Genomic DNA, 19,643 nt, shown 5'->3' on the forward strand with positions numbered 1-19,643 from the left:
GATTTTACCCCTACAATAGCCCTTCAAAATTCCAGTTCTTTCCCTCTTATCCGAGGAGAAAAGGCGGGATTTTGACACTTATGGGATTACTTATTGTAAATCCTTGTTTTACGCGTGTGGAGGTGCAGCCCCACGTGCCTCATTACTGCCACTGGCGTTTCGTAACTCACGAGGCGCTAATTATTGCGCTAGGCGGCTCTATGTCCCTTAAATCTAATGGTGTGACGCCTGATCAACGGTTGATATTTCCCCAACTCTCTGAGCGGGAGTAAACCCGTTCAGTTTCTCCCCGTTATATAAAATTTCCAAGGGGAATTATTTCCATTTTTTGAAAAAGCACTTAAGTGCCCTAGAGCATTCCAGTACTTCCTTTTGCCAAGCGTTCAAAACTCCACAGACACTCCCTTGAAGATTCCCGGCAATTTCCTCACAAGCTCGAGAGGTTTAGGACCTTCGTTCCCGTAAGTGCTCATTTCCCGTATTACTTAGCCTTTCCCCTCCGTTGTCTTTCCCGACACTCTATCCTAAGTAAACCTTCTTCGCGTCGCCTAGGGTTAGTGGGATCGGTAAGCTTGAGAAACTGGTAGACTCTCCGGCCGGTATGGAAGGCTTCAGGGCCAAATACCATATCCCACCGGGAGTAGGTTTAGAATACTGCTCCTCGGAAGAGATTTTGATCAAGAGAAAGACGGGGCAGGTCTCCATTCCAATGATAGCTTTCATAGAAGGAGGAATGACGATCCCTATGGGGAGAATAACTAGGGATTATTTGCGTGGTCATAGGCTGGTCCCCCACCAGTGCGCTGCGAACATGTTCCGAATCTTGGGGTGCATAAACGCTCTGAACCAACAGATGAACCTCGGCCTCTCATGGCACGATGTAGTTCACCTATATGAATGTCATTGCCTCAACGAGTCGTATTACCTGAAATCCAGGTCCAACGAGGTGAGGCTGATATCCTGCCTTCCCAAGTCCAACAAAAGCTTGAAGGACGACCTTTTGATCGTCTCCTGAGCATGGCACGACAGTCTTCACTGCCTAGTTGGGGCGGGAACACCAGGTGGGGCGTTGAAGGGTCAGATTCCTTGGAGGGGATCCTAGTCTCGAATTTTCTCTTCCTCATTTTAGTTTTAGCTTTGATTATTTGCCTCCTCGGACTAACGTAACCCTTCCTTTGGGTTTTTGCAGACAAAGAACAAACAACTCTGCGGCTAAGTTTGGTCAACGTCCAGGCCCTCAACTTCCTTTTGAGGTCCGAAATCTTTGTGAGTGAAGACGGGCAACTGCATGCCGCTCCTCTCATCTTGGATTACGAGCCCCTTTCATGCGCTTTAGTGGACACCGGTCAAGCCATCAGGGCTGGAAGTCCCCGATTAGCTCGCATCGACGTTTCTATACCAGGCTTTCTTGCTCGGAGAGACCTACCTCCCGTCCAATTGCAGGTTCAGTGCGCTCTTCCAGAGATAGTTGTTCCAGGAAAAGGAGTCGATTCCTCGCACTCATCTCTCGATGCTCAAATTGACCAATTCCGCTTCGCCGAGGAGGGAGAGGTATCTGCTAGGCCCGTAGAGCTCTCAGACTCCGGCTCGGACATAGACCGATCCTCGGCGGCTCCCACCCTTGGCTTAGTGATTGCTCAGGTTGACAGTAGCCTAGAGGTTGAAAAGGAGGACATGGATTTGAAGCCAAGGTCTGGTCTCTGGGGCCTTTTGTCCAATAGAAACAAGGGGCAGTCTTCCAGGGATGCCTCCAAGGAGCAAGCTACGTCCAAACTTCCTCCTCCTCTTCCCCCCACAACTGACCCAATGCTACAGCCTCTTCCCAATTTGAGGTGGAAGAGACCAGTGGAAGAGTTGGAAAAGGGCAAGGTTGGCCCTGAAAAGGCTTAGCAACAGAAGAAGGGCAAAGAGCCCAAGGAAAAAAGAACAAGATCTGTTGACAGCCGAGACGAGGCGGCTATGAGGAGGGAGCAGCGGACCTAGTCCCCACACCTGGAGTTGGATGGTGCCCCTATCTCGTGGGACGCGACTCTGTGGGAGTCCCAACGAGGACAGGTGTCTTATCTGGCTAAGGCCTTGCAGTAGCCCCTTCTCCTGCCTCGTGACATGGAGGGGTTCCGGGCTACTCAGCAACCGGATCTCTTCATGTCACTGAAGAGAGATACGGCCATGGTAAACGAAGATTTTTCCTTATTCAGTTTCTTTATTCCGCACCTGTCCATTTGTTATTTTCTTTTAATCAATCTTCCATTACTCCCACACAGGTCACTCAACAAATTTTTGTAGTTAAGGAGTGAGCAAAGAAGTCTGGCGAAGATCTGAACACTGAAGTTTAGTCCCGCCTCGCCGCGGAGAAGGCTACTAGCATCCTCAGGCTAGAAAAGGATCACCTAAATAAGGAAATAAATGAGGCGCTGAAGGCCCGCGGCAGTGCTGAGGCCAGACTTAAGACCACCACCCAGCAGGCTAAGGACATGCGCAAACAGCTTCATATGTCCGAAATAAACCTCGCAATCGAGAAGCAAATGGTCTCAAACCTCAAAGTCGAGCTATCAAAGGCAAAAGAGGCGGCTCGCCTGGCCAGGGAGGCGGCTGAGGCTGCGGTGGCAGCCTCCTACGAACGTGGAGTGGCGGATACCGAGGCCAGGCTAAACGAGGAGGTGGCTACAGTATGTAGGGACTACATCACTATGTCTTGGGGGGTGGCCTTGGACTGGGCGGCAGTTCCTGCGGACTCCGACCTCAGGAAGATTGAGAATATCTTCTTTCCTGAAGATATTCGCGAGATCCCGAGTTCGGTTCCTCTTGAGGAGCCCGTCTCTGCTAAGGTCACTACTTCGGATTCCCTCATACCTGAAGTCGAGGAGGTGCAGCCACTTGTAAAGGACAAGTCGCCTGAGGACACCCTCACAATAAGGGATGTGGTCGCGCAAGTCAAGGAGGTCGTTTCTGAGCCCAAGGCAGGAGGTGATCAACCTGAGGCAGAGGTCCCTGCAAAGAGTTCTGCCTAGGATAAAGCATAGGACATTAGTATAGGAAATTACTTGTAGTTGTCTTTTTTGTCTTTTGTCTCCTTATTTTGCCAACGTTTGTAAGAGAACACATTTTGGAGCCCAATGAATGATATTATTTCTCCTTTGAATCTTGTTTCACTGCTTCTTTTTCTGCCTTTGTTATGAATGAGTTTTTGTTATGCTACTAACTGCTGAGAGCCAAACGTTATTCGAAATTAAAGCAACATGGTTAAGCACGAATGAATGTATGAGAAAAATGATAGTCCACACTTAGATAAAACTACATCGAGGTTAATTTCCCCCTAGACTGTGGTCTGAGGGGCCACACAGGAGTTTGGGTTCTGTTTAACACTTATATAAAATTGTACACCGGTTAATTTCCCCTAAACTTGTGATCCGAGGAGCCAGGTAGGACTTGGGTTCTATTTAACACTTAAAAGAAACTGCATCCTAGTTAATTTCCCCCAAACCTGTGGTCCGAGGAGCCAGACAGGACTTGGGTTCTGTTTAACACTTAGATAAGATTGTACACTGGTTAATTTCCCCCAAGCTTGTGGTTCGAGGAGCCAGGCATGACTTAGGTTCTGTTTAACACTTAGAAGAAATTGCATCCTAGTTAATTTCCCCTAAGCCTGTGGTCCGAGGAGCCAAGCAGGACTTAGGTTCTGTTTAACACTTAGATAAGATTGTACACTGGTTAATTTCCCCCAAGTTTGTGGTCCGAGGAGCCAGGCAGGACTTAGGTTCTGTTTAACACTTAGATAAGATTGTACACTGGTTAATTTCCCCCAAGCCTGTGGTCCGAGGAGTCAAGCAGGACTTAGGTTCTATTTAAAACTTAGAAGAAATTGCATCCTGGTTAATTTCCCCCAAGCCTGTGGTCCAAGGAGTCAGGCAGGACTTAGGTTCTGTTTAACACTTAAATAAGATTGTACAGTAGTGTGGCGCCGAGAATTACAACTTTCATTAATAATAGTACCTTTTCAGGTTATTTACATTCCAGGGGTGTGGCACTACATGTTCATCCATATCTTCTAAAAAGTAGGCCCCTACATCGGCCACCGAGGTGATACGATATGGGCCTTCCCAATTTGGTCTGAGTTTTCCCCACGTGGGATTTCTTGCAGTGCCCAAGACCTTCCTCAATACCAAATCCCCAGGTGCCAGGGGCCTTAGCTTCACCTTGGCATCGTAACCTTGCTTGAGCTTTTGCTGGTAGTAGGCAAGTTGGACCATTGCACTTTCCCTTCTTTCCTCGATGAGGTCTAAGCTTTTTTCCAGTAGTCTGTTGTTAGCGTTGGAACAGAACGTGCTGGTCTTCTGTGTTGGGAAATTTATCTCTAGAGGAATAACAACCTCAGCCCCATAGATCATCGAAAAGGGGGTTTCCCCTGTGGACCTGCGTGGCGTGGTGCGGTACGTCCACAAAACATGGGGCAGTTCTTCTACCCACCTTCCTTTCGCGACATCTAATCTCTTTTTCAACCCATTTACTATGGTTTTATTGACGGTTTCAACCTGCCCATTCCCCTGTGGGTAAGCCAGTGTGGAGTACCTATTGGCAATTCCCAACTCGCTACAATATCTTCTGAAAGCTTTACTATCAAGTTGGAGACCGTTGTCCGAGATTAGCGTATGAGGGATTTCGAACCTGGTGACGATATTTTTCCAAACAAATTTCTTGGTGTTGGCTAGCGGCTCAACTTCGACCCATTTTGTGAAATAATCCGTGCTGACAAGAAGAAATCTTTTGTTCCCCACTGCTTTAGGAAATGGCCCTAGGATGTCCAGGCCCCACTGCGCGAATGGCCAAGGGCTGGATAGTGGGTTAAGGGTCTCGCCTGGTTGATGTATATTCGGGGCAAATTTTTGGCATTGGTCGCACTTTTTCACATATTCTTGCACCTCTTCTGCATGCTTGGCCACCAATAACCTTGCATTATGGCTCTATGGGACAGGGACCTACCCCCCGTATGACTCCCACAAATTCCTTTGTGCAATTCCTCCAGGATAAGTTTAGTGGCATCTGGGTGTATGCACAACAAGTACGGTCCCGAGAATGAGCGCCTATACAGTTTGGAGTCCTCAGACAGCTAGAATCGAGAAGCCTTTCTTCTAATCTTGTCAGCTTCATTCTTATCTTCTGGTAAGGTGTCGTTCCTCAAGAATAGTACTAGAGGATCCATCCAGCTAGGCCTTGCCCTTACGTTGTGGACCCGTACTAAGTCAATTCTCGCCATCGTTGGGTTGTATAAATCTTCTACGAGTATGACCCGAGGAAGTGGTTGAGCCGAGGAGGTGGCGAGCGTTGCAAAGGAGTCAACGTGCGTGTTTCCGCTCCTAGACACGTGCACTAGATTGAAGTGATCGAAATTCGCCCGCATGTGCTTGACTTGGACTAGGTACTCTTGCATTCTTTCATCCCTCACCTCCAATTCCCCATTTACTTTTCCCACGATAAGTCTTGAGTCTGAGAACATGTTTATGGATTTCCCACCCAGTTTCTGTATCATTGACATTCCTTCCAATAATGCCTCATACTTTGCTTCATTATTCGTGGCAGAAAAACCCAACCTTAACAATTTTTCGATGGTAATCCCGTTAGGGGAAACCAGGACGAGCCCCACCCCTGAGCCCCTTTGGTTGGCTGCGCCGTCAACGTGTGCTTTCCAACATGTGGGCTCTTGCTGAGAGACTGTGCCAATCAGCTTTTTGTTTGGGTTTGGTGGCCCTCCTCCTCCTTCTGGTGTGGGTTCAGCAAACTCAGCTACCAGATCCGCGAGAACCTAACCCTTCATAGCGGTGCAAGGCATGTACCTAATGTCGAAGGCACCCAGAATTGTCCCCCACTTTGCTATTCTGCTCGTGTAGTCGGCACTCCGTAGTATTGACCTGAGCGGGAGTTAGGTTAGCACAACAACGGTATGTGCCTGGAAATAGTGAGGGAGCTTTTGCGTGGCTTGCACGATTGCCAGGACGGCCTTTTCGAGGGGTAGGTAATGGATCTCTGCCTCGTGCAACAATTTGCTTACGTAGTAAACGGGCTGTTGTGTGCTGTTGTCTTCCCGGATCAGTACCAAACTCACCGCGTAAGGGGCTACCGCAATATAGGCGAATAGCACCTTGTCGGCTTCAAGACTGGACATGATTGGTGGCCGGGACAGGTATTCCTTAAGTTGCTGGAAGGCTAAGGCACACTCTTCAGTCCACTCGAAGCCTTTTCACTTGTTTAATAAGAGGAAGAAAGGTTTGCACTTGTCCGCCGAGCGGGAGATGAAACGGTTTAAAGCGGCAATTATGCTAGTGAGTTTTTGGACCTCTTTGGGGTTCCGAGGAGGATGCAGGCTATGGATAGCTCTAATTTGGTCGGGGCTGACTTCAATGCCTCTATGGGTCACCATGTAACCTAAGAATTTCCTTGATCCCACTTCGAATGAACATTTGGACGCGTTCAGGCGCAGCCTGTACTTTCTCAGAATTCCAAAGACATCACCGAGGTCTTTGATGTGGTTGGACACTAACTTGCTCTTCACCACCATGTCGTCTATATAGACTTCGATGCTCTTACCCATTTGTAGTTCAAACATCTTGGTCATCATCCTCTAGTAGGTTAACCCGGCATTCTTCAAGCCAAAGGGCATTACCTTGTAATGGTAGTTTCCAACGGGGGTGACAAAAGCCGTTTTCTCTTGGTCCTCGGCAGTCAGGGGTATCTGATGGTAGCCTTGGAAGGTGTCCAAAAAACTCATTCGAGGGTGTCCCACGGTTGAATCCACCAATCGGTCTATTCGCGGCATAAGGAAAGGATCCTTCGGGCAGGCCTTGTTTAGGTCTGTGAAGTCCACGCAGACCCACCATTTCCCATTCTTCTTCTTCACCACGACTGTGTTGGCCAGTCATTCGGGGTAGAATACCTCCTTGATAGCCCCTGCTTTCTTCAATTTTATAACCTCCTCTCTCACCGCATCTGCATGCTCTTTCGACGGTCGCCGAGGAGGTTGCTTCTTAGGTGTTACGGTCGGGCTAACATTAAGGTGGTGGCAAATGAAATCTAGATCGACCCCTGGAGCCTCGTAGGCGTCCTATGCAAACACATCCACATTCTGTCTGAGAAAGTCAATTAGTGTTTCCTTCTCTTGGGGCGGTAGTTCTAAGCCGACCTAAAAAAATCTTTCTGGGTCGGAGTCCACAAGAACTTTCTCCAAATCCTCACAACTCGCTTCCCTGGAAGGTCCCTCACTACCCGAGGCCAGAGTCGAGGTCGTTAATTGCTATAAGCCATTCTCGGCTGAGGTGGAGGGCTCAGTACTCGGTCGTCACGAGATGGCTGACACCATGCATTACCGGGCCATGGCTTGGTTCCCTATTACTTCTTTCACTCGACCCTCCGACGGATACTTCACCTTTTAGTGTAAGGTTAATGACACAGCCTCTAGGGCGTGAAGCCATGGTCTGGCTATGATGGCGGTGTAGGGGGAGTATGCGTCTACCACTATGAAGTCCACCTCCACTACGTTCGAGTCCGTTTGTATAGGCAGCCTGATCATACCTTTCGGAGTGACGGTTTTTCCCTCAAAACTCACTAAAGGGAAGTCGTATGCTGTTAGGTCCTCTGGTTTCAGCTTCAATCCCTTGTACAAGTTAGGATACATTACTTCCACGGCGCTACTCTGATCGACTAGCACCCTTTTTACGTCATATCCCCCAATCTTGAGTGTGACGACTAAGGCATCGTCGTGGGGTTGGAGGGTTCCCAGCTTGTCCTCATCCGAGAACCCGATTAGGGGCGTGGCCATCCCTCTAGCCCTCTTGGACTCTCAATCGTCAGCTTCAGCGGTGAGCCGGCCCACCGACATTACTTTGAAAGGATGGGAGCCGGTCTTACCTAGTGCGGCAAGAATGACATTTATCGTGCCAATGGGTGGTCTCAATGTGCTTTGCCTTGTTTCGATGTTCGACTGCTCTTGCCATCCAACAGGGTGATGCAACAGATGTCTCAACTTCCCCTCTTGGACCAGCCGGTCCAAGTGGTTTTTCAGATTCCTGCAATCATTGGTGGCGTGGCCTGGCTCTTGGTGATACTCGCAATACAGATTCTGGTTGCGTTTCGCGGGGTCACCTGTCATCCTGCTCGGCCATTGAAAGAATGGTTCGTTCTTCACTTTCTCTAGGATCTTGTGTAATGGTTCTTGGAACACAGCATGGATTGCCTGTGCCCCTGTGGATCCAGACTACACCGAGTAATCCCTTCTCGGTCGATTGCTGTTGTTAAAGTGGTTCGACCTGAAGTCCCTCCTCTCTTGAGGGACAACCTTCGCTTTGCCCTTTCCCGTCTGTTGGTCTTCTTTGACTCTTTTGTACTTGTCTATTCTATCCATGAGTTGGCACACGCTAGTGACCGGTTTCCCAGTCAGGGACTTTCTTAAACCATGCTCTGTCGGCAGGCCCCTCTAGAATGTGCTAATGACGACGTCATTGTAATTTCTTTCTATCTCATTGTACATTTCCCAATATCTGTCTGAATAGGCCTTCAGGGTCTCTCCTTCTCGCATGGATAAGGATAAGAGGGAATCTAGGGGTCGAGGGACTCTGCTGCTAGTTATGAAGTGAGAACCGAAAGCCTGTGTCAGCTGCTTAAAAGAGTTCATGGAGTTTGGCTTGAGGCCATCGAACCATCTCATTACCATGGGTCCCAAGCTGGACGGAAATACTTTGCACATTAACGCCTCGTCCTTGGAATGGACGGCCATCCTCTGGTTAAACTGGCTTACGTGCTCTACTGAGTCCGTTCGACCATTATATATAGCAAAAGCGGGTTGGTGGAACCGCCGAGGAAGCTCAGCCCCCTCTATTCTACACGTGAAGGGCGACTGGGAGATGCGGTCCAGGGCCTTACTCATGGCGTCGTTTGCTAGGCCCTGGTAAGATGGGCTTTTGTGGCCAAGTTTGCGAGGTTGCTCTTCCTCGTAGGAAAAGGTTTCACTTGGCAGGGTTCTCGATCTCCACCTGTACTCATTGTCCTCCTCATCGCTAGTGTCCGAGCTGGGGGAAGGACGCTTTCGCTGCGCTCGGCGTAACTTCTTCTTCAAGTCGTCGATTTCTTGTTGTAGAACCCTATGATCGTTTCGCTTATGGGATGCATGACCTTTTCCTCTTGAGCGACTTCTGCTTGTGTGGGAGGTGTTTACATTACCCTTTCGTTGCTTATCTTGATCTCTCCCCCGTTCGAGGTTCAAGAAGTTGTCTTACCGTTGGGAGTTTGTGTGTCCCGTTTTATCCTTCCATTTCTAACGGTTTCACTTGTCAAGGCACGAGTTCTTTCCATAGACGACGCCAATTGTAGGGTCTCGATTTGGGGCCCAAGCCCAACAGTTATGGGGTTCTGGCCCAAGGAGCCCTAGAAAATGAATTTGTAGAGAGTGAGTTACAGAACTAAGCCCTAACGAAGTGCGAGCTAGTTAACTTTGGACCATACAACAATCGAAAATAAGAAAACCTCCTTCATGTCCATTAGATATACAGTCCGAGGAGACGTATGGGGTGTATTCCTGTCTCTTATCAAAGGCTATGGTTCTTCTCTTCTTCCTCTGTTCTCCGTTCCCCTCCTTTTTCGGTCTCCCTCTTCATGGGGATCCTCCTCTCTTATATAGCCTCCTGGAAGTCATCAGAACCTTACACTTGTTGATTATCCAAACCTTCACTTGAGTGCCCGTTCCATCGGACATCTCCCCCATCTTTTTGTGAGTTGCGGTAGTCAAGATAACACTGTTCACAAGTCCTCTCCACATTAATGCGGCCGGAAAAGTAGCTGCCATGCATTTAATGTGGCAGCTGTAGTTTCTTCCTTGGCACCCTACACTTTCTTCCCTCTTATGGGCTTGGGGGACTCGTCCTTGTTACTAATACTCACTGGAGTGAACCTGTATAGCTGGCAGAGTGCATGTTCGAGCCACACTTGGTACGTCCGAGGAGACATTTCTCCTTGGACCATCTTTTAAACAATTTTGGGCCTTTAAGAATTGGGCCGGGAGCCTTTTGATACCCATACCTTCCCTTCGGACGTGGTCGAATTTTATATGGGGCCCAAGGCCCATTGCATGGTCTTGGGATTTTACCCCTACAGAATTCAATTTTAGTGAATTAGTCATGATTTATTGTTTATATTTTTATTTTATTTTATTTAGTTGGAAGATGATTAAAAAGAAATGACTTTATATTGTGTTAATAAATAAAAAATATATTAGGAAAAATAAATAATTCTTATAAAATTTTTAGGAATAAACCTAACATAAGAATGTCATATTCTTGGAAATCTTAGTAGATTCCTAATTAAACCAAACATAAAATTATTTACATTTCCCGGCATCACATTCTTACAAATTTGAATGCCAGGAGTAATGCAAATTCCTTCAAACCAAATGCCCCCTAATTCTTCTTATAAGTGAGACCAAGCAATGCTACTAAATTACAAGACTCTTAGGAACATAATATGTCATATTGACATTATAAAAATGTGTATGAAAAATGTTTCTGTCATGAGAGCATTCTCATCAAGTGAATTAAATTTGGGTAAAAATAAAAATAAACTCCAACAAAAACATCATGCATTACCCTCAATACTTTAGCATAACAAACAACAATTTAACAATAACTCAATACCTTTATTGGGTTACTATTCATCAACAGGCTAAATAATTTTTAATTTTCTCTCTCTCTCTCTCTCTCTCTAAAACCATGGTTGTGGACCTTGTGGTGGAGGATTAGTGATTGAAGTCCATAAAGCTTGTAGATCGGAGCAGTGCCACCATCACCATGCTTTTCTTCCTATGTCAAAGTCCACAAAGCTCTCTCTCTCTCTCTCTCTCTCTCTCTCTCTCTCTCTCTCTCTCTCTCTCTCTCTCTCTCTCTCTCTCTCTCTCTCTCTCTCTCAGAGATTGCAATCCATAGAGCTCAAGAAATCATGTAGGTTGCCACAACAAAATTATCATTGCTACCCTTTTCTTCCTTCGAAATATCAATGACACCGTGATTTGATGGTTGACTTTAATGTTTGATGTTAGATTTAATTGGGTTGATTTGGATTTGTGTTTGGGTGTTTTTAGTGTGGTTTTGTTTAGTTGTTTCTAATGGTGGTGATTTTAGCCTTCGTCTGGAAGGAGGGAATGGAATGGAATGGAAATGAATGAAAAGAATAATTTTAGAATATTCTTCCCTTCTATTATTTGGGAGTTTTAGGCCTCGTTTGGGATGAGAGATAATTTTAAAATATTCTTTCATTCTCTTGTTTGGGAGTTTATTGGAGGGAATAAAAAGCTCATTCCCTTGTTTAGGAGTTTAAGTGGGAGGGAATAGAATGGGTAGGAGAGAACACTCATTCTTCTCTATTCCCTTAAAATCTCAAATTTTCATTCCCCCCGAAATTGGGAGGAATGGAAGCGAATAGAATTAAATTTAATGATTTTTTTAAATTAAAACTCCCAAAATACCCCTATATATTCAACTCTTTATTTTAAAATAAAGGTCTAATAGTAATATTGCCATAAAATGATTCCATTCCATTCATTACATGTTGCTCCCAAATAAGATTACTTACATTCTATTCATTTTCATTCCTTTATTTTAAAATATCTAATAAAGGTTACTTAATTCCATCTCATTTTATTCTTTTTCATTCATTTCCCTTACTTAAATATATTCAATTCCATTCCATTTCTTTCCACTCCCTTATGATCATTCCATTCCACTCCCTTATGAACTCCCAAATGGAGCTTTAATGGAGGAAAAGTTTAAGTGAGAGGGAATGTAATGGGTAGGGGGGGAACACTCATTCCTCTTTATTCCCTTAAAATCTCAAATTTTCATTCTTCTGAAACTGGGAGGAATAAGAGGGAATAGAATTAGATTTAATGAATTTTTTACTAAAACTCCCAAAATACCCCTATATATTCACCATTTATTTTAAATTAAGGGTCTAATAGTAATATTGTTATAAAATGATTTCATTCTATTCCCTCTATGTTACTTTCAAATAAGATTACTTATATTCCATTCATTTTAAAACATTCAATCAAGATTACTTAGAGCATCAACATCTGAAAATGCTATCTCATCCCATTTTACTGTTCCAAAAAGCTACTTTATCAATTATACTATACTATTTTACAACACACCCAACATCTCAAAATTCTATTTTTTCCCATTTTATTTAAATATTCTTTTTTTACTATTTCTCTTTTTCTATTCCTTTTCCTCTTTTTCTCCCTCAACCTCTAGCACTGGTTTCAACACATAGAGCCACACACACACACACACACACAAACAAAAACAAAAACAGAAACAGAAACAGAAACCCAAAACAAAAACAAAACACAATCCCATCATCACATGCACCGATCACCACACACACCGATCCACCTATCCAGAACCTTCTCTTATTTTCTTTCGTCTTCACACCAAACAAAAACTGAACACAATCCAAGAGTTTCAAACCCAAAAAAAAAACCACCGGAGCCCTCACGCCGATCCAAACCCATTCAGGCCACATCGATCACCAGATACACCGATCCACCTATCTAGAACTTTCTCTTATTTTCTTTCATCTTCACACCAAACAAAAACTGAACACAATCCAAGAGTTTCAAACCCAAAAAAAAAAAAAAAAAGAACCCCACCACCGGAGCCCTCACGTCGAACCAAACCCATTCAGGCCCACCGGAGCCCTCAGCCGATTCAAACCCATCGGAGCCCTTACCCCAACCCACCGTTGTCATACCCATCGGAGCTCGTTGGAATCACTATCGAAGCCATCGGAGCCATCTGATTCCATCGTTGTCAAAACCCACGAGGTCTTGGGTCTGAAGAAAGCAGAGAGCAGATGAGAAAGAGAGAAGGAAGAGAGAGAAAAGAGGAGAAATAATGAGAGAGGAGAGAGAAATTCCCGGGTTAAAAAGTCCAGAGAGTATTAAAAAAATATTTTTTCTTATACCATTCAGCTACAGTACCATCTTAAATGTAAGATGGTACTGTAGCTCTATGCAAAAAAAATTTAGCATTTCCCAAGTTTAGCCTTCCAATTGCTGGGCATTTTTTGGGCCTGAATGCCAAATGTATCTTACATTTGGCATATGGCTTTCCAGTTGCGGATGCTCTTAATTCTATCCAATTACAGATAATTAAAGAGAAAGAAAATAATATTTAAATAGAAATAATAAAGTATTGAGTTAATGTAGTTGCTGGTGAATAATAAATGGGTTAAACTATCAAAAGTGACTAAATTTGGTTAAATATGCATTGAGTCTTAGGTAAATACCCTAAATAATGGTAGATGGTTTGTTTTTTTTTTTTTGGGAGAAACTAGGGCATGTTTGGTAGGAATGTTTAAGTATTGTTGTTCAGTTTTCAGTGTTGTAAAAATACGTGTTTGAGTGTTATAGAAATATGTGTCAGAAATGTCATTGTTGTTTAAATATTGAAAACTATTGTTTAAAAGCAGATACCAAACAGTCCCTAAATAATGGTAGATGGTAGTTTGCATAATCATTACAAAAAATGAAGGATAAGGTCAATATCAAAACATTTTTAAATATTGAGGAATTAAGTTAAATTATTATAGTTTAGAATTTTCCCTCAAAAGACAAAAAAAAAAAGAAGAAGTTTAGAATGGAACTGAAAATCGAACATTGTGTAGTAACTAGTAACTCAAAACCCAAAATGCAATTTTGAATTTGAAAAAGTTTGAGAGTTTTAGCGGAAAACTCATGGGGTCCACCAGGCCAAGCCGATCAAGCTGCACCTCTCAAAGCTCGGCGCCTGATGTGATAAACTATTTTTTTTACTGTATCTCTTTGCCAAGGACAAGGTGAGTGAGGGAGTGAGTACTGTAGTGACTGAGAGAGTGAAAGAGGAACAAAAATGCTGAACACGACCCGACCCGACCCGAGCGGGCCGCACGTAGTCCCCACTTACACGCCGAAGCTGACGTGGAAAAGATCCTGGGATACAAATCCAACGGCGTAAAATAAAATGAAAAACGTGAAGCCAAAACAAAAACGAAAAAACAATCGAAATGGGATTGGGGGGGGGGGGGGGGTGAAAACTTTGAAAGCAAAAGGCTGTCAGCCAGGTCACCCTATCTTTTCTCGTGGTGCAAATGATTCCTCTTTCCTCTTCACTCCTCTCCCTCATTTAAAAAAAATTAAATATTTGGTCCTAAATATTTCATTTCCATTTCAAATTCATCCCTCTCTTACCTATATATATACACTCATTTTCTAGATCAATCCTCCTATTATTCTCATTCTCCAACAATTTTCACATCTCACCCTCTCTCTCTGTCTGCTTTCAACTCTTCACACTCTCTCATACACGGAGAAAGCCTAGCCTTCGACTTCGGAGGTTGGCTTGCTCTTCTTCGATCTTCGATTTCCTCTCTCTCCGTCGTCGTTTTTGGTTATCTAAGGTGAGTTTGCTCCGATCCGAAGTGTTATTTTTGTTTTCACTCTTGTTATCTTGTTAGATTTAGTTTTGTTTATGGATTACGACCGTTCGATCTGATTTTGACCTCGATCGGTTTATGTACGATTTGATTTTTGTGTGTTGAAGTTTGGTGTTTCTTAGATTGTGTGAATAGATCGGTTTGTTTGCTGAAATTGAGTTAGATTGCTGTGGATTTGTTACTGATCTAGGGTTTTAGTGTAGTTTTTTGTGCTTGTTGACTTGAGATCTAAGAGTATGGAAAGCTTGCGATTCCATTTTTTGTTGAAATTGAAATATAGCCTCTTGTATGGATCGACTATTTCTCCGATCGATGCATTTTGGTAGTGTTGCTTGGTTTGACTGTCTGATCTGGTTTTTACCGGTCTAGATCTCTGTACGTTTTGATCATCAAGATTGATTTTAATCTGACTCTTCATTCAATAGTTAAGTTGTATTTTGTTTCAACTGCAATTTCGTTAAGTGATGGAAAAACAAACAATAATTTTGATGATTTTTGAAACGAGGAAGCAAAATGTGAGCATCTTTTTCACCGTTTTTGCCAATATTTTTCAACTAAGAGGTTTAGATCTATTGGATTTTAGTTGTGTATATATTCAACTAAAAGTCTAGGAAGTTTCTAGTAAGAAAGGTAAGTAAGAATGCTAAGTAAGTGGCTTCCTTTTGTTTTTCACTGAGTGATTTGTAATCTCTTGTTTGCTTAAAATGTATAGCACTGTAGGTGTTGTTTCTGATATTGGATAAGATGTTTTGTATCTGAATGGAAATGAATATTTTTGGATGCAATGGCAGATTTTTTTGTGTGGCTATGTACAGTGTGCTGGTAGTTGAGTATCTATGGATTGTCATTATTATGTTGTACTTTATGATAATTGTAACTGTGTACATTACATGTAGGTTTGTAAAAAATGGCCGATGCTGAGGATATCCAGCCCCTCGTTTGCGACAATGGAACTGGAATGGTGAAGGTTAGTCAATCCATTTCATACTTCTTACATGGGCCAAGATTTGTTATTATTTTTTTTAAGTATTTGGGAAATCTTCTAATGCATGCTTGGTTTACAGGCTGGATTTGCTGGTGATGATGCTCCCAGGGCAGTGTTCCCCAGTATTGTGGGCCGACCCCGACACACTGGTGTCATGGTTGGTATGGGGCAGAAGGATGCCTATGTGGGTGATGAAGCCCAATCCAAGAGGGGTATTCTTACTTTGAAATATCCTATTGAGCACGGTATTGTCAGTAATTGGGATGACATGGAAAAGATCTGGCATCACACATTCTACAATGAGCTTCGTGTTGCTCCTGAAGAGCACCCAGTGCTTCTCACTGAGGCTCCTCTTAACCCCAAGGCCAACAGGGAAAAGATGACTCAAATCATGTTCGAGACCTTCAATGTGCCTGCAATGTATGTTGCTATCCAGGCTGTTCTCTCTCTGTATGCCAGTGGTCGTACAACTGGTTAGTATCAATCACTATTTCAACCTGAATTTTATACACTTGTCATCATATTAGACCAACCCTAAATTGGCTTCTCTTTGTAACAGGTATTGTGCTGGACTCTGGTGATGGTGTGAGTCACACTGTGCCTATCTACGAAGGGTATGCCCTCCCACATGCCATCCTCCGTCTGGACCTTGCTGGTCGTGATCTCACTGATGCTTTGATGAAGATTCTCACCGAGAGAGGGTACATGTTCACCACCACTGCTGAGCGGGAAATTGTCCGTGACATGAAGGAGAAGCTTGCATATGTTGCCCTTGACTATGAGCAGGAACTTGAGACTGCCAAGAGCAGCTCCTCTGTAGAGAAGAACTACGAGCTGCCTGATGGGCAAGTCATCACAATTGGAGCTGAGAGATTCCGATGCCCAGAAGTCCTCTTCCAGCCATCTCTCATCGGAATGGAAGCTGCTGGAATTCACGAGACCACCTACAACTCTATCATGAAGTGTGATGTGGATATCAGAAAAGATCTTTATGGAAACATTGTTCTTAGTGGTGGTTCAACCATGTTCCCTGGTATTGCTGACCGGATGAGCAAGGAGATCACTGCACTTGCCCCAAGCAGCATGAAGATTAAGGTTGTGGCACCACCAGAGAGGAAGTACAGTGTCTGGATCGGAGGATCAATCCTTGCATCCCTCAGCACCTTCCAGCAGGTGAATTGCCTTTCACCATTGTTAGTTTCATTTTTGCATATTGTTTCGTTCAAGACTGACATGCTTTGTTCTGTGTTGAATTAGATGTGGATTTCCAAGGGTGAGTACGACGAGAGTGGTCCATCCATTGTTCACAGGAAGTGCTTCTAAATTCTACAACAGTGCTTTGATGGTGAGTTTTATTTCCATTTAGTTGGCTTTTCGTGTCATGTGTCATGTGAACTCGATTTGGTTGACGTGGAGAAGTGTTGGGGTAGTATCACTGAAGGAGGGTATGATATTTTGATCTTGATGTATCGAATCAAAGCTTTTCATCTGCGCGTGAGAGGCTTTTTATTGTCCTCTGGATGTGGTTCGCACAAAATTGGTCCTCAAAGTCCTTGCTCACCTTGCATTATCTGTGGTTCAACCATGTCCTTTAGTAGGATGTTTGTAGCAGGAGAGTGATTGTGCTGCTTTTTTCCCTTTTAATTTTTTTTTCCTCTTTCCATATTTGACGGTTTTTTTTCCCTGGGAACATTAATGTTAATAGCTATTGTATGAGAAAATTTTTATGCTAGTGTCAGTTTGCGGTCATAAACTTTCTATGAAAATTATATTTAATTACTGGCTTGAAAGCTTGTGAAGTATCTTTCGCACTCTGTGCGCATTTGGCATGTTTGTTGTATTTTTGTTCTCGGTAAGTGTAATTTTTATCTTGGCATGCTTGTCTGCTTCAAAATAGTTGGCAATCAAACCTTATGCCGTTTTAAAATTGCCCCTTATTTAATTTGCTAATAAGTAGTGTATATATATATATATATATATATATATATAAACAATAGGCCATTTCTATCACTTTTGTAAAAAAAAAAGAATAGGCCATTGCTTTGTATCATTGGAGCTGGAGGAATATCAATAGTTAAAAAGGATCTAAACTTTGAAATTCGCATATATATATATATATACTGGTATCTACTGTCTTGTTGGTTTTATTATTTTTGAACGGGTGCTTTAATGAAGGTTGCATTTTAAATTGCTTCCGTTGTGGTAGTTGGTACTTTTCAGTGGCAAGTCTGATGGGAAATTTTTTGCCCCTGGTGTCTGGTCCTGTTCGACAAAGTCCTAAATTCCGTAAATGTTGGTAGTTTCTGAAGAGATTTTAAATTCAGTTAGTAGTTGATAACATCGCAAGGGGCTGGTAAAAATGATATTTTGTTGAACAACGAATTTACATCTGTGGAGTTAGTAGGCTTATATGAATATGAAAAATTATTGACTCTCAAAAGAGCCAATCACTGACACTAATTATTCATCATTAATAACTTACAAATCAGATATGTGAAATTTATTGCCAATTTAGGTGTATTTGATATATTGGTAAAAATGCATTTTTCATTATATATTATAATGTAACTGAAAAAAGAGGGGGTGTGAGAGACGGTTTTATGTATTCTCTCTCTGTGGGCTGGCATGGTGTGGTGGCTTAAAGCTTTGAAATAAGCCACCTACCGCTTAGGTAAAAGGGGGATGAAAATTTGAATCTTGCGACATGTTTGCCAACTGTGGCTTTTGAATGAAAGTGCTAATAATTAATATATCAGGAAAGCAAAAAAAAAGGCATCAATAAAAAGATGAGTAGGTGTTGATTAAAGTTAATACAGCCTCAAGCCAAATGGCTTGAGCATGTCCAGTGAATTGGTCAAAAATGGCAGAATCCTAAGGTGATAAGAATTAAGAAAACTTTGTATTATAAATTAAACACTGACATGACCCTTAAATTCACAATAATTTGAGCTACTTAGGTCACTGGTAAAGCGAAAGGGGAGGAAAGCTAAAAAGAAGAATAAAAAAAGAAAGGAAAAGTCAAGTGTTGCAAGTTGCGTAACTTTTAAATGTATATTCTTAGGATCGAAGTAAAGAGATGGGGTCATATGTCATAACTGCCGGCTGCTGCAGTTTTACGATTGGAGGTCTCCTCAGTGACTTTTGGATGATCATTCATTCAAGCAACTTAATGTATTCGCAACTATCATTGTCCAATTGAAAAAAATGAGCAATATGCAAATTTATACTCTCCACGAACCTGGGTAAGAAATACACTAGGGAGTAAAAGTAATTCTTTAGTGGAAAGACCCATAGATCTGGAGATTATGTCTTGCACAAGGTTGTGACTTATATAACTCTATATAAATGAAATAAGTTGGCGAGGTCTTATTAATCACCAGTTCTTCAGATTTAGATGTTCCATCAAAAATAGAATAGAAAATTTTCTAATGCATTTTCAAGGGGAAAAACAAACCACCATGAGATATTCTTTGAGTTTTATCAAATTTCAATTATTTTGGCGGTGCGCATTACATAGGAATTAATGTATAGCCCTGTGAGTATGTATGGGTTAATTAAAAATAATTACAATTATACTGTTCAAATTATATATATATATATATATGATTTAGAATTTAATTGGTTTTAGACTCTTCGGTATTTTGCATCCAATATTTCATTTGCTACAAAAATTAAAAACTTATATGGACACATGGTAGAAAATTAGATTCCAATTGAAATCAAATTTATAATCTAATTGGATTTGAATTTTTCGATTTTTACATTCAATAATTCTCTTGGCACAAAATTAAAAATTAAATGGGACAGATGAGACAAAATTGAGAATTTAATTAAATCTAATTGGATTTTCTTTAAGATTTGGTTATTAATCTATATATAGATTTGGGATAGGAGTTGCTAGCTTATTAGAATTAAAAAAAATTTGGTTGTTTGGTTGTTCATATCAAAAAAAAAAAAAAAAAAAAATGGTTGTTTGTTTTACAAAATTATCAAGAATTACAATTCAAATGAGAATCTCAATTCCCATTAAACGGGATAATTCAAACTCCTTCCTTTTAGGTCACAAATATCACATCTCGTTTATATATATATATATACACATTACTTATACTTTTTTATTTTTTTATTTTTTTGAGAATCAAGATTGCAA

The 19,643-nt window shown here is 42.4% G+C and overlaps 1 protein-coding gene across 1 annotated transcript; it reads left to right on the forward strand.

Annotated features, from left to right (window-relative positions):
* The first annotated feature begins 14,115 nt into the window (after window positions 1-14,115).
* LOC115994255 (actin-7) lies at window positions 14,116-17,316 on the forward strand. Its single transcript, XM_031118315.1, has 5 exons — window positions 14,116-14,472; window positions 15,405-15,475; window positions 15,573-15,966; window positions 16,053-16,666; window positions 16,751-17,316. Exons 2-5 carry the CDS (start codon window positions 15,416-15,418, stop codon window positions 16,814-16,816), a joined length of 1,134 nt encoding a protein of 377 aa, XP_030974175.1. The 5' UTR covers window positions 14,116-14,472; window positions 15,405-15,415; the 3' UTR covers window positions 16,817-17,316.
* Window positions 17,317-19,643: the final 2,327 nt, after the last annotated feature.

The sequence above is a fragment of the Quercus lobata genome, chromosome 6 (assembly GCF_001633185.2).
Source record: "Quercus lobata isolate SW786 chromosome 6, ValleyOak3.0 Primary Assembly, whole genome shotgun sequence".
In the NCBI taxonomy this organism is placed as follows: domain Eukaryota; kingdom Viridiplantae; phylum Streptophyta; class Magnoliopsida; order Fagales; family Fagaceae; genus Quercus; species Quercus lobata.

Coding starts and splice junctions, on each gene's coding strand:
- LOC115994255 (XM_031118315.1), top strand. CDS start 15,416: ATGGCCGATGCTGAGGATATCCAGCCCCTCGTTTGCGACAATGGAACT. Junction 15,476..15,572: donor ATGGAACTGGAATGGTGAAG/GTTAGTCAATCC, acceptor CTTGGTTTACAG/GCTGGATTTGCTGGTGATGA. Junction 15,967..16,052: donor TGCCAGTGGTCGTACAACTG/GTTAGTATCAAT, acceptor TCTTTGTAACAG/GTATTGTGCTGGACTCTGGT.